The sequence below is a fragment of the Pelobates fuscus genome, chromosome 5, assembly GCF_036172605.1.
Source record: "Pelobates fuscus isolate aPelFus1 chromosome 5, aPelFus1.pri, whole genome shotgun sequence".
Lineage (NCBI taxonomy): Eukaryota > Metazoa > Chordata > Amphibia > Anura > Pelobatidae > Pelobates > Pelobates fuscus.
Window position 1 is genome coordinate 66562461 of NC_086321.1, and position 13941 is coordinate 66576401.

The window sequence follows — 13941 nt, forward strand, 5'->3', positions numbered from 1 at the left end:
TAAAATAAGAAATATAAAAAATAAATATATATCTACACTTCTGCCAGGATGCCCTGTATCTTTACATTGCATTCCTAAATTTGCTTCTACTATGAGATGGAGTGGCTCTTTAAAACGTGTCCACATTTGGTCCAGCTGTTATGGCAAGTACAGTTGACTTATCAACAAGACGAATATTACACTTAAATATACATAAACACATCAATAGGTAAAAACAAAAATAATTACATATAGTTAACTATATAATTAACTTAAAATGTAAGGTGAACGTAAACGTAAGCAGTTTGTTTTTAATAGGAACATATATTATGTAGAATTTAGCTTGGAGACATATTCTGTAGTTTTAAAAATTAGCATGTAAAAACCCTTCTTGTGAAAGGTGGTCATTGGGAAGTGCTGCAAACCATTAATTGTGGGCAATTGCCGAGGCCTCTCGTATATGATGTGCTTATTCCAGACACAAAAGAAACAAATAATATAGCTAGGGATCAGAAATTAGATTCTTCTCCCCCATAAGAGTTAAGAGATGCTTACATACTGAACCAGTATTGGTATTCTGACATTTTTCTGTTACGGGAAATGTTCATACATTCCACATAACATATTTAATACAGTCTACCATTCTGGATAAATGAACGTAATTCTACCGGCTGAACACCTGATCTAAACAAATCTGGTATCTATGATTTCCTGTTTAGCTAACCAAACTGCATGATAGAGCAAAAAAAATTAGAGAGGTGATAAAATTGAGACTGAATAAAGTAAAAAAAATTTTTATTGTTTTTTTTTTTTAAAGAAGGAGCTTGAGGAACTGGAAAACGTGCAGAGGTGGTAAACACCTCTGGAAGAGAACATTGTTGATTATAAATAACGACTAGAAAACAATATGTATTTAAAAAAAAAAAAAGGGGGGGGGGGGACATTTCAGATAAGGATATAATAACATTAAACAGATAAATGACAGCTTGTTGATCCTGGGGAAATATGATGACACCTTGGAGTTCTGAAAAAATTAAATTGCTTCAAAGTGCCTTATTTTGAATCAAGAGCAGAAAGATGTGTGTGGGATGTGTGAATAGTTGATGGACTTCAGTTGCATTTTTGGCTATCTGCAAAGTGATGTGGTTCATGCTTCTGTATTTTTAAACAAAACACTAGATTTCTAAAATGTTATAGTAACAGCATGTGGCTCCTGTCTTTGGCTAGAGTAGTCTAGTTAAGGGCAAGAACTTCAAGGTCACCTGCTGGTTTTAGATACAGTCAAGCAAAGGACATTTTTGGTTACAGCTGTATGCAGATTGCCGTCAGAGAGGTAATTATTTATGTATTTAATAGAAATAGCTCAACAGAAAATAGATTCTACTAACTGGCTGGAGACATGAGAAGAATGTAACTAACATACACAACAGGCAGGAGAGTAACCTTATTTTTGTAGATGTAATTCAGAATGGTTCCACACGAGTACTGTCATTTTACTTTATATCTACAGTAATTCAAGTCCATTAATTGTGTCTTCACAAAATCAAAACAATATGTTTGTATTAGAAATGTTGGTAGGCTCACTATCATTTATGAATTTAAGATTTGTTGTACATATACCATTTAGTTTAATATGAGGCCAAGTCTTACCCATGATGTGAGATGACCCAGAATCTTTGCTTTCCCGATGAGTTGTACGAGAGATGGCCTCATCCATTTCCTGCTCTGATACCTTCAACAAGAAAGTCAAGATATCAAATGACAGCGGAAGAAACACAACGGTTCAAGATTCCTTCCTCTGCTTTTACAAACTGAACTTAATGTGGTTCAACAAGTCTTAAAAGGGAATTTATTTGTCCTTGTTCTGAATCCTACTCTGTCCTACAAGAAATACTCAGACAGCACATTCCTAAGAGAACAAGGGTCCCACAGAAAAATTGTAGCTTAGTGCAAAGCTGTGCTAGTAAAACAATAAATACAAGATAAAGCTACATGAAGTGGAATATGGCTGAGTGTATATTACTTAATGGTTTAAAATGGTTGACAATAAAGTGTTTCATGCTCCATATTTATTAAAGCGAATCAATTGACTAAGTAGATGTTTCATAGTGGCTAACTGTGTATGTGCCACTGTGCATGAGGAGTAGCGCGGAAAATCTCTTGACAAAAGCCCCAAACAAAAGACTGAGCTGGCTCGCTTTCCTATCTATGTTTTTGATAAGTATGTGGTTTTTCCAAAACAACAAAAGTTGCTAATTACAGATTTAAATTATGTACATTGTTTGGAAAACATATATATATATTAATACAAAAAGGTGATAATTATTTATTTTTTACAATTATTTTAACTTTTTATTCTTATTTTATTTTTATCCTAAACAAATCAGTCTCTGTCCCGGAGTGGATGAGAAATATACAGTACAGATGCTGAATAGATTTGGAGAGGGTTTTATATTCCATATTTTTTTCATTAGTCTGCAGACAAAAGGGCACAGAGTCAGACAGTGCATGTGAAGTAAAAGGAACAATCAATGAGAAATGTCACAAATTCAAGACACATTTTCATTAAGTCCATAATAAAACTGATGGAAAATAAGCATTCACACCATAACCAGCTGCTCTCTTGACACACAAATGCAGAACGTTGGCCACGTTTGTAAATTCCCATGATCCAGGACTTTAAAATTACAGGTTTTAGAGTGACGTAAAGATGATTACCCTGCATTTAGATACTGCGGTTTATTTCCTTTCTGTTTCTTTCATGAAATTAAATGGTACCTGATTTAGAAGGACAGTCGATATTTATTTTTTTTAAATAAAAAATAAAATAAAATTGTCCCTTCTTCCAGTTAGAAGTTTAAACTACAATATAGTAATAGTGCTAAACATAAATATTAATCTTTCAAGGACTAATTTGAGCTTAACTTCTGTGACTGGGAAAATATTTGAAGGGCTATTAAGGGATAATCAGGAATTCATTGGGAAGAACTTTATTAGCAATAATCAGCATGGTTTTATGAAACATAGGTCATGTCAAATTAACCTAATTGCATTCTACGAAGAAGTAAGTAGAGGTATAGATCAGGGTGTTGTAGTGGATGTGATCTACTTGGATTTTGCCAAGGCATTTGATACGTTTCCTCACAATAGGTTAGTATTCAAACTAAAAGAAATTGGTCTAGATTAATATTCTTGTTCTTGGGTAGAACATTGGCTTAAGAATAGAGTACATCGAGTTGTCATTAATGGTACATTTTCAGGCTGGACAAAAGTGGTAAGTGGTGTCCCTCAGAGTTCTGTTTTGGGACCGCTTTTATTTAACATATTTATAAATGATCTTGAAATAGGCATTGAAAGCCATGAATCCGTAATTGCAGATGACACAAAACTTTGTAAAGTAATAAAATGTGAGCAGGATATTGCTTTGCTGCAGAGGGATTTGGATAGATTGGGGGACTGGGCACTAAAATTTAACGTAGAGAAATGCAAAGTTATGTACTTCAGGATTAAGAATGCACAAGCAATTTACACCCTAAATGGTAGTGAATTAGGGATAACCACACATGAGAAGGATTTGGGAATTGTTCTAGACAACAAATTAAACAGCAATATGCAATGTCAATTGCAGGCCAGTAAGGTTTCATCATGTATACCGTATATACTAGAGTATAAGCCGACCCGAATATAAGCCGAGGCCCCTAATTTTACCCCCAAAAACTGGGAAAACTTATTGACTCGAGTATAAGACTAGGGTGGGAAATGCAGTAGCTACTGGTAAATTTCTAAATAAAATTAGATCCTAAAAAATGTATATTAATTGAATATTTATTTACAGTGTGTGTATATAATGAATGCAGTGTGTGTGTATGAGTGCAGCGCGTGTGTATGAGTGCAGCGCGTGTGTATGAGTGCAGCGCGTGTGTATGAGTGCAGCGCGTGTATGAGTGCAGTGTGTGCGTGTATGAGTGCAGTGTGTGCGTGTATGAGTGCAGTGTGTGTGTGTATGAGTGCAGTGTGTGTGTATGAGTGCAGTGTGTGTGTATGAGTGCAGTGTGTGTGTATGAGTGCAGTGTGTGTGTGTATGAGTGCAGTGTGTGTGTGTGTATGAGTGCAGTGTGTGTGTGTGTATAAGTGCAGAGTGTGTGTGTGTGTGTGTATGAATGCAGTGCGTGTATGAATGAAATGTGTGTATGAATGCAATGTGTGTATGAATGCAATGTGTGTATGAATGCAATGTGTGTGTGTGTGTGTAGCTGAGCCTTGGGGAGGTGGGCAATTTTTTTTTTATTATTATTTTAATAATTTTTTATCATTTTTTTATTATTATTATTTTTTAAATTTAATTATTATTATTTTTTTGTTATTTTTTATTTTATTTTATTTTTTTTCATCCCCCCTCCCTGCTTGATATATGGCAGGGAGGGGGGCTCTCCTTCCCTGGTGGTCCAGTGGCATTGGCAGTTCAGTGGGGGGAGGGGGGCTGGCAGAAAGTTTACTTACCTCTCCTGCAGCTCCTGTCAGCTCCCTTCTCCTCCGCGCCGGTCCGTGCAGCTCTTCTGTCAGCTCACAGTGTAAGTCTCGCGAGAGCCGCACTATGACCCCGCGGCTCTCGCGAGACTTACACTGGGAGCTGACCGAGGTGCTGAAAGGACCGCCGCGGAGGAGAAGGGAGCTGACAGGAGCTGCAGGAGAGGTAAGTAAACGCTCTGCAGCCCCCACAGCCCCCTGTCTGTATTATGGCAATGAAAATTGCCATAATACAGACACTGACTCGAGTATAAGCCGAGTTGGGGTTTTTCAGCACAAAAAATGTGCTGAAAAACTCTGCTTATACTCGAGTATATACGGTAAATAGGGGCATAAATTCTCAGGATGAAAATATAATTTTGCCTCTTTATAAATCGCTGGTAATACCACACCTTGAATATGCTGTGCAATTTTGTGCCCCTGTTCTAAAGAAAGATATCATGGCACTAGAAAAAGTGTAGAGACGAGCTACAAAATTGATAAAAGGAATGGAACATTTTAGTTACGAAGAAAGGTTAAAAATGTTTAATCTGTTTAGTTTTGAAAAACAGCGCCTGAGAGGGGATATGATAACATTATACAAATATATTCGGGGCCATTACAAACCTTTATCTGGAAATCTATTCATAAACAGGGCTATACATAGGACACGAGGTCACACACTTAGGCTGGAAGAAAGGAGATTTCATCTAAGGCAAAGAAAAGGTTTTTTTTACAGTCAGAGCAATAAGGATATGGGATTCTCTGCCTGAAGAGGTGGTTTTGTCAGAGTCTATACAGATGTTTAAACTGCAATTGGATAAATACTTGCAAAAACATAACATGCAGGGATAGAATTTCTAATTAGTGGGGTAATAGCTGCTTGATCCAAGGAGACATCTGACTGCTATTTTGGGGTCAAGAAGGAATTTTTTCCTAGTTTGTTGCAAAATTGGAAGCACTTCAGACTAGGTTTTTTGCCTTCTTCTGGATCAACAGCAAAAACATATGTGAGGAAGGCTGAACTTGATGGACATAAGTCTCTTTTCAGCTATGTAACTATGTAATTTACGTTGTTGATTCATTAACATAATCTGTTTGAATCTCAGGGTGGCAGGCTGTATTTGTGACTGGGCAACTCTGCTTTTTACACATATTAAATAGATAAACTAAGTACTGTAAACAGCCCGAGGAGCCCAAGAAGGATGGATGTCCCAAAAAAGTGGATTCATCTCATTAGAGAAGGCTTTAGAGTGTTACAAAGAGCTGCAGAAAATGGTGTTGTGGTGAGCTTATGTGATCTATGGTCATGCAATGTAAGTAAGTTAGTCAGATGACAAGAAAACAAAAAACAAACATTTTGGTGGCTTTGAGGATAAGGTTTCTAACTAGTATAGAGTGGACCCCTGTGGTTAACTGCAAAGATAAGATGAATTTGATTAACTGCATAATTTTGTTAATGCCCAATGGTGAGGATTGATTGGACACTATATTGGTAATTTGTCACATTCTAAAGAGAGAAGCAGGGTCACACATTAAACTAAAAAATACTAGCATTATTTCTGTAATCAAACCATTGCATTGAGTGTTATAGCAAACCACAGGGCTTGTTGTAGAGGCCTTAAATGGGCACGCTAAGCATCAAAGCAGCTATAGTTTAAATAAGCAGTTTTGGTCATGCACCTGCAATCTTATTGCTCCGTTTTCTGTGATTTAGGAGGTCAATCATGTTGTTTATGCATCCCTACCAACACCTCCCCTGCATGTGACGTACACAGCCTTTCTAAATGCTTTCTGTTTTTTCTTGGTTTTTTTTTTTATTATTAGGAGTGAGAAGCAAACAAAATAGACATTCAAACAGAAATACAAAGTTTGTAGATTACATCCCATGCACAGAAATATATAAAATACACAATATCAAAAATCACTTTCAAAGAATAACAATGACTGTAATACTGTATACTTTAAGCCACTGCCCTAGACTTTGCTGTCCCCTCCCCCCTATTTTATGCTTAATCTAGCAGCGCAACAAAATTAGAGAAAATATGAAGAAAGTAAAAATGTATATGTCTGCTATTAATGAACAGTGAAGAGTCAAGAAAAAAAACTGGGGGAGAGAGTAGGGGACCTGAAGTACAAATGTTCTGGCAGGTTCAAAAACAGGTACTTGTAGGTTAATTATGTAACAAAAAATACATAGAAATATTGAGAGTCAATAGCAGAGATTAACACGGTAAGTGACCAAGAGTAACTCTCTGGTGAGAAGGGTCAGATTTGACCAGAAGAGAGACACTGTACAATGTCCTATGGTAGATTGCATTATGAGTAAGTAATGTTCCCCTTCAACTTTGCAGACATTTTTTCATGTCTAGAATGCCTTTAGTTTTGATCGAGAACATATCAAAACACGAGATTTCATCTCTGCATTCCTCAGCCACGCAAATGTGTGAGCAGTACAGTTCTTAATGCAGAGTTTAAATGCTTTTGAGAAGGGGCACTTTTCAGAAGTGCTAAGCATGGATCTGGGAAGATGGAGAACTTTTTGAAGAGAAGAAAAGAAAACCATGTTCCAGAAAAACTGTGATTAGATCACATTTCCACCAGATAAGAAAGTATGTACCAAACACAGGTAAACAATGTAATGAGCAGGAGGGATAGATATGGTGAAGGCATAAGGGATATAAATGCCACCATAATAAATATTTGTAGACATTTTCAGATATTTTTAAACTTCCTTTGTTGCAAAGTGCATTTAATTTAGAATTTCTTATCTCCTGCCTTCAGGAGCCAAGAAATTGTGTGATTAATGTTCAAGTAAAAGTGCTGTAAGATCTGATTAAAAATTAATCCTTTTTTTCATGTTGGCTCTATGGGTCAGAAGAGGTGTGTTAAAGGGGCACTCCAGGCACCAAGACCACTTCTGCCCATTGGAGTGGTCTGGGTGCCAACTCCCACTACCTTTAACACTGCAACTGTAAATATTGCAGTTTTCATAAACTGCAATATTTCCATTGCAGGGTTAACTCCTCCTCTAGTGGCTGTCTACTAGACAGCAACTAGAGGGCACTTCATGGTGAGAACCTCCAGCGTCGCTAAAATCCCCATAGGAAAGCATTGAAAGCATTTTCAATGCTTTCCTATGGAGAGGTCTAATGCGCGAGCGCGGCATTGCCGTGCATACTCATTAGGTCTCCCCCGCCGGCGCCTGCGCAATCTGTCTCCCCCGCCGGATGACGTTGGCGGGGGAGGAGCGTGGGCAGACCCTGAACCAGCGCCGAGGGACATTGGTGCTGGTCTCAGGTAAGTCACTCAAGGGGTTCTAACCCCTTCAGCAACATGGGATGGGTGGTGGGAGGGAGAGGTGACCTGCAGTGCCAGGGAAACGATTTGTTTTCCTGGCACTGGAGTGTCCCTTTAAGGGCTACATAAACACAAAGAAAAGTGATTTAACTCCTAGATGGCAGAGAATTGAGATGTGAGGCAGCAGGGGGGGAAGATCTATACATTAAAACTGCTTCATTAAGCTAAAAGTGTTTTGGTGTTTAGAGTATCCCTTGAAAGAGGAAATGTGTCAGCTCTCCACCAATGGTGTAATTTTACACCATTGAATACAAAATGTAAAATTATGTATAACTTTAACCCTATTTTCATATGATGCAACATGTTTTTTAAATAGTATTAAACATTTAGCAAGTGACATCACAAACAAGCTAGATACGTACACAGTCAAAGCACACATTGCAAAATGCAGGAACAAAAACATTGTTTCAATTTCTCCTTTTCATCAATGTTCAATGGCAGAAAAGAACAGAATTTAGAAGGCAGACTGACCGGGAGCCAAGATGGAGACACCCAGATTCGGAAGAAAAAAAAAAGTGTGGATTTCTACATTTAATTTTATTTTTTGAACCTCACAAAAGCATATTTGCTATTTATGGGGGAAACGTAAACATGATATTAAAAATCACGGAAGGTGAGAGTTCCGTTTTAACATTTTGTAACTATAAAAATTACTGAATGGAAGCCTTGTCTCTGCTTAAAAGTGAAAATGTATTAAACATGCTGATTTGAAGCGTAAAAAATATTTAGCACCATTTTTAGCTATTTCACGAATGTATTGAACTCTGGGACACATTAATATGTGCACACTGTTGCTAAGAATTTATTTTAAAGGATACAAATATGTACTCCTAACACTACAGGTTATATATAGGTTCCCCCTTTTTCCAATAAATTTAATAAAATAAAAAAATTAAAAGCTTTTTACTGACTCCTTTGGTGCTGCTCACCTCTCCGTCTCCCATGACATTATCGAATAGGCATTGCCTCCTCCATTGATGGTCCAATCCAATGCTTCTCAAAGAGGAGCATTGGGGACCTGGCAACCGTGATTTTCAACAAGTTTCCGAATCACGTGACTGAGTTTTACTAGTAAAATGAAAGAGGTCAAGCTTGACAAAGACCCTTGGGTCGAAACGTTGCTGTTGTGGTTCCAATAAAGTGCCTATCTTGAACCAAGGATTGCCTGGACCTCTTTCATTTTACTCTACGAAATTGGGACTCTGGTGTTTGGTTCCGGTACAGCAAGCACCCTGGCTCAGATTGATGGGAGTGAGTGCAGTTCCACATATACTACAAAAGGTCTGAGTTTTACTAGTGGCATTAAGAAACACAGCCTCTAGATGTGGACATCACAGGGTATAATGGCACAAGATGAGCAAAAACCAGCTGGAGAACTGAGCGGGGGACCCACCGAAGGGCAGGCTATTTCAGCTGCTGCCCGTTCTCAGTATTCTCTTGCGACCCATTTTTTGCTCTCCACAAGTCTAAAGGCATAATCCAGACGTGGACCCCTTGCTCACGGTGCCTAGGTAGATACCAGCTATGCCTCACTGATGATGCCTAACAAGGCTGAAACGATCGTCTGGGGTTGCTGTGTCTCTCGTGCAGAGGGAACTTGCTGGCATTTTGGATCTGGACTGCCCGTATGGGTGGGACCAGTCTGATATGTTTCAGAGATGTTCTCTCTGTAATGGCACAAGATGAGCAAAAACCAGCTGGAGAAATGAGCGGGGACCCACCGAAGGGCAGGCTATTTCAGCTGCTGCCCGTTCTCAGTATTCTCTTGCGACCCATTTTTGCTCTTCACAGGGTATAAAGAACAGGACCACAGCACTCAGACCACTTCATTAAGATGAAGTGGTCTGGGTGACTGTAGAGGCCCTCTAATATAATTAATGCTTAAGTATAAATTGCAAATAAAAGCTTTTTTTTTAATATAAATATGAATATTGAATTATATTATTCTTGAAAAGGATTTATTCTTCTAAAATCATTCATGCATTTTGCCAAACATTCATAGACAATACAGAATTAAAAAAAGTGTTTAACTTTAAAAAAACATTTGGAGTGCAAACTTTTGGAGTGCTATTTTTTTTTGTTTGTTTGTTTGTTTGTTTTCTTCATTGCATTACCTTACAATATTATGCTTGCAGGAAAATAATTTCCTTCGATGTACAAACAATTTAAGCTCTCCTTTGATTGATAGAATAGATAGAATAAAAAATCAAATCCAGGCATCGCAGATTTCACAGCATAAGTGTATGATGAAGTTTTAACATTCTAAGAATGATTTATCCTAGTAAAGTATTTACTAAATAGTAAAACACCGTAAGATCTGCAAAAATTTAAAATCTAGAACCAAATAATACAGTTGAAAGATGAGTCAATATGCAGCATACCTCCAACCAAGCTATCTAATTTTTCCAAGTCAATCTGCTCTACCTCTATGTAGGAATGACAAGCTGCTGCCTCATTTGTGGTCACTGCAACTAGGGTCAGGATCATGTAATCTAGGGAGTTACTGGGGGAGGCACATAACCCACAATCACAAAACTAGTTCATATGTTATTTAAAGACACCTAGTAAAATGGAAAATAAAACCTACAGTTTTAATACAGCCTAAACCCATTAAATAGCTTAACAGTGGCCGAACGTTTTAAAAAAATAATGATGTGACAATAAATATCTCTAACTGCTGGGTAACTCAATATATTATTAGTATTTCGAGTTATCATCTAAACCTTCTCATATTATCTGTATTTTACACCGGAAAAAGCAATATTTAGAAAGCAGTCGTGTAGAGGACGCCAAATGTGCCATAAGCAGAAGCGACAAACGTTTAAGTCCAAGTGAGTTATTCAAAAGATCTTCTATGATGCTTTAAAAAGAATATTTACACAGATTTCAGAAAATAAAATGTATGTGCTGTAATCATCAATCTAAAGTTTTGTTCAAGTGACTGATTAACTTTAATAGGACATAATCATTATGTGCATGCCAGAGACACCAAATATCCTAGCCGTGATTGCATGTGGGTAAAGAATTAGGTGAAATGAACATGCTGATTGCAGTATGTAGCTTTAGTGCTGGATGGGTGGGGGATGTGATGTCCCTTGTACAATTTGTTATAGGATATGTTGACAAAATTTTCCTTGAACTTTGGATTGAATTCCTTCCATATTGTGGTATTTAATAGAAATTGCAGGTCGCAGCAAGAATATTTGGAGATACGTTATGAAAATCATGGCTATTTTTAACTTTTCAATTTCAAAGAAATTACGACTACAATGCATTTTCTGGCTAGTACAAAACTATAGGGGTCCAAAAGGTATGTCTCATTCTCAACTACCGCTGTGGATCTATGGCACTGAACATTAGAACTGCCTGACTAGTGTCTCAAGAGGAAGGGTCCAAAATTGTCCAAGCATGGACTCCACTGGCTTGGACAATGGAATGGCATGTAATTCATGCTTGTTATGCAAACATCCCCAAAGTTTGTACATTCAAGATACATGTTCCTCACCTTTGGATTTGGGTGACGACTAATGATTAGGCTCACAGGACCAGGACCACATTCACTTAGAATGGCATATGCCTCACTCAGTGCTGCATGGCGAAGACTCACTGATTCAGCCTCCAGAATTTGGTCTCCTCGACTAGAAAGACAAAATGATTAAGGTTAACCAATTTACTTATCTTCTGTATTATTAGTACTATGGTATTTGTAAACCCCTGACAGAGGAAAAAACAAGTATATGCAGCTCTGTTAAATGTACCAGTTTAAGAGATTGAAACATACTGTGTACTAAAGATTTTAAATGTAATGTGCAGAGAGCATTACAATAACCAAAAGTTGGAGAAAAATAATTTATTGTTAATATTAGAAATAACCTTTTTATAGAAAAAAATGCAGATCTGTGAAAGAGCCTACCAGTAAATGTAGTGAAAGAGGTTAAGAAAATCTAGGATAACCTGAGCAGGGAATAAAATCTAGTATTTTTAGACTAACTTAGACATGGCAGGTGGAAGTCAATTGGCCTAGATTGGTCAATTGGCTTCCACCTGCCATGTCTACATTTGTCTAGGTTTTCTATAAAAATGCTCTATTTATTTATTGCTTGTTCCTCATGTCAATTTTTTATGGAGTAAACCTAGAAAGTCATAAGAATTCACATTCTGTGGAATATAAAAGATATGTAATTTCATCATAAAGCTAGTACCTAATTATAAACAAGTTCTTCCATTTTAAAAACTTCCAAAAGCAGCAATGAGGTTAGAACCATCATTCTAGGAGCTGAACATATATTTAGTATAGGAGTGGCTTTTCCCATATTTATAATTATCTTCATGCAGTTCATGGCAGGAATAGACAATTTTTGAGTACATTTTGCAAAAAAATATATTCATGCATTGACTTTAGAGCCAAGACGACGATATTGAAGTGATACCTACATGTAGAAGACACTGAAGGACGGATCAATACGGGATGACAGGCACATGTCCATGCGGCTGGACGCATCTTGTATTTAAATCAACTCTTTCTCAATACCTTCCTCAACTTTCTCGATAGTTAAGATTTACTTTTACTTGTTAGGTTTAAAAAAAAAAAAATTCTCAAACATAACAGAAACCTCTTTAAGTGGTGTTTAAAGTAAAACAAGTAATAGTTAGAAAAATATAGTTTTGTCCCTTTAATCCGAAAATCACCTTTTTATCAAAATAAGCAGACTTTTAAATCACCTGAGTTCATTTAACCTGGATTAAAGACTCGCTTTCAATATTTGTTAGTTCTCAGTCTACGAGTAAAGCTCCTCATCTAGTTGAATGTTAGATGAACTAAAATAAATCCTATTTTAGGATATTGATAATCAAATTTGTGGTTAAAACAATGTCTTTTATAAAACTCGATACTGTAACATAACAGTTGGATGTTAAAGACGTAAGGTGTTGTGAATGGAGACCCTTTGGTTCCTTAAAGAAAAACAAACAGTGAAATTGCTGATAGACTAAAGCTTCGCAATGGACTGGCTTAAGTAACATCTGGAATAATTCAAGGCATAGATTTCGACTGTCTTTAAAAGATTTTCACCCTTATTATTGAAACCAGATTTTCTCTCACAGTGGCCCTTGATGGGAACTGTTGATTTAATCTGAAGAGGCTTTGCTCTAATGCTAGACATAAGTGAAAATTGAATATTGGTTCTGTACGGGGAGGCTAAATCAAGGAAGCCTTAGATCATCCGTAATGACACAGGGAAAAAAATCCCCAAAACATAAATCCTATAAACTAAATATTTAACAAGCAGCAACTTTGCTCCATTAAATGTCAGACATGCAGACACCTGTGAAACAATATACAGCAGACATCAAAATAAACACAAAACCATGTAAAAAAATTGGACTTTTCTCATTATAAAAGATAAATACATATACGTATATAATTATTATCTGATATTCAATATTAGCATAGTATAGTGCGTGTAATAATAAACTCTTTGCGGACAGTCGAGATCTGCAACGTGTAATATTAGTGAATGTCTGGTTGCGTATGAAATATACTTCACAAACAAGATCCACCACCACTGCTCTATGATGAGCAACCTAGCAATGAAAAGGTTAAATAATTACTTAAATAATATCTAGCTTGTATAACAATTTATAAATATCAATACTAATGGAATTCTTACATGATCTGTTACAAATGGAACTAGCGGAATTTTGTCTAAATTTTTGCTACTTTATTGTCAATACATGAAAACATACCGAGTAATGAATAAAGCACTAAAGAAAACATTTTTTTTTTACATCCATCTCATGTATGAGCAGAATTACCTTTTTGATAAACTTATGAGCTAGAATAGATGAGCTAGAATATGACTGCAGACCCAACTGGCATGCATACAACAGAGGGAGTCTAGGAGCATAAGTATAAAATAATGAAGTGCTTTTATGGTGCAGATTGTGTTCTGGAATTTCACATTTACACACACCTCAATCTGCCGTCCATCTTGGCCACGGATCCTGGAGCGAGACTGTGGATGTAAATTCCAGGAGAGCTATTTTCCAAAGTAAGGCAGCAGGCCCCAATACCTAAACCGACAGCTGGCTCTGCAA

The 13941-nt window shown here is 36.9% G+C and overlaps 1 protein-coding gene across 1 annotated transcript in view; it reads right to left on the reverse strand.

Annotated features, from left to right (window-relative positions):
• The window catches only part of PDZD2 (PDZ domain containing 2), a 264784-nt gene that overhangs the window by 65831 nt on the left and 185012 nt on the right, over positions 1–13941 (reverse strand). The window contains exons 12-14 of the mRNA XM_063453956.1: positions 13818–13935; positions 11351–11483; positions 1630–1711 (exon numbers count right to left, since the gene is read on the reverse strand). Coding sequence (XP_063310026.1) covers positions 1630–1711; positions 11351–11483; positions 13818–13935 — 333 coding nt within the window. The remainder of the gene's footprint in view (positions 1–1629; positions 1712–11350; positions 11484–13817; positions 13936–13941) is intronic.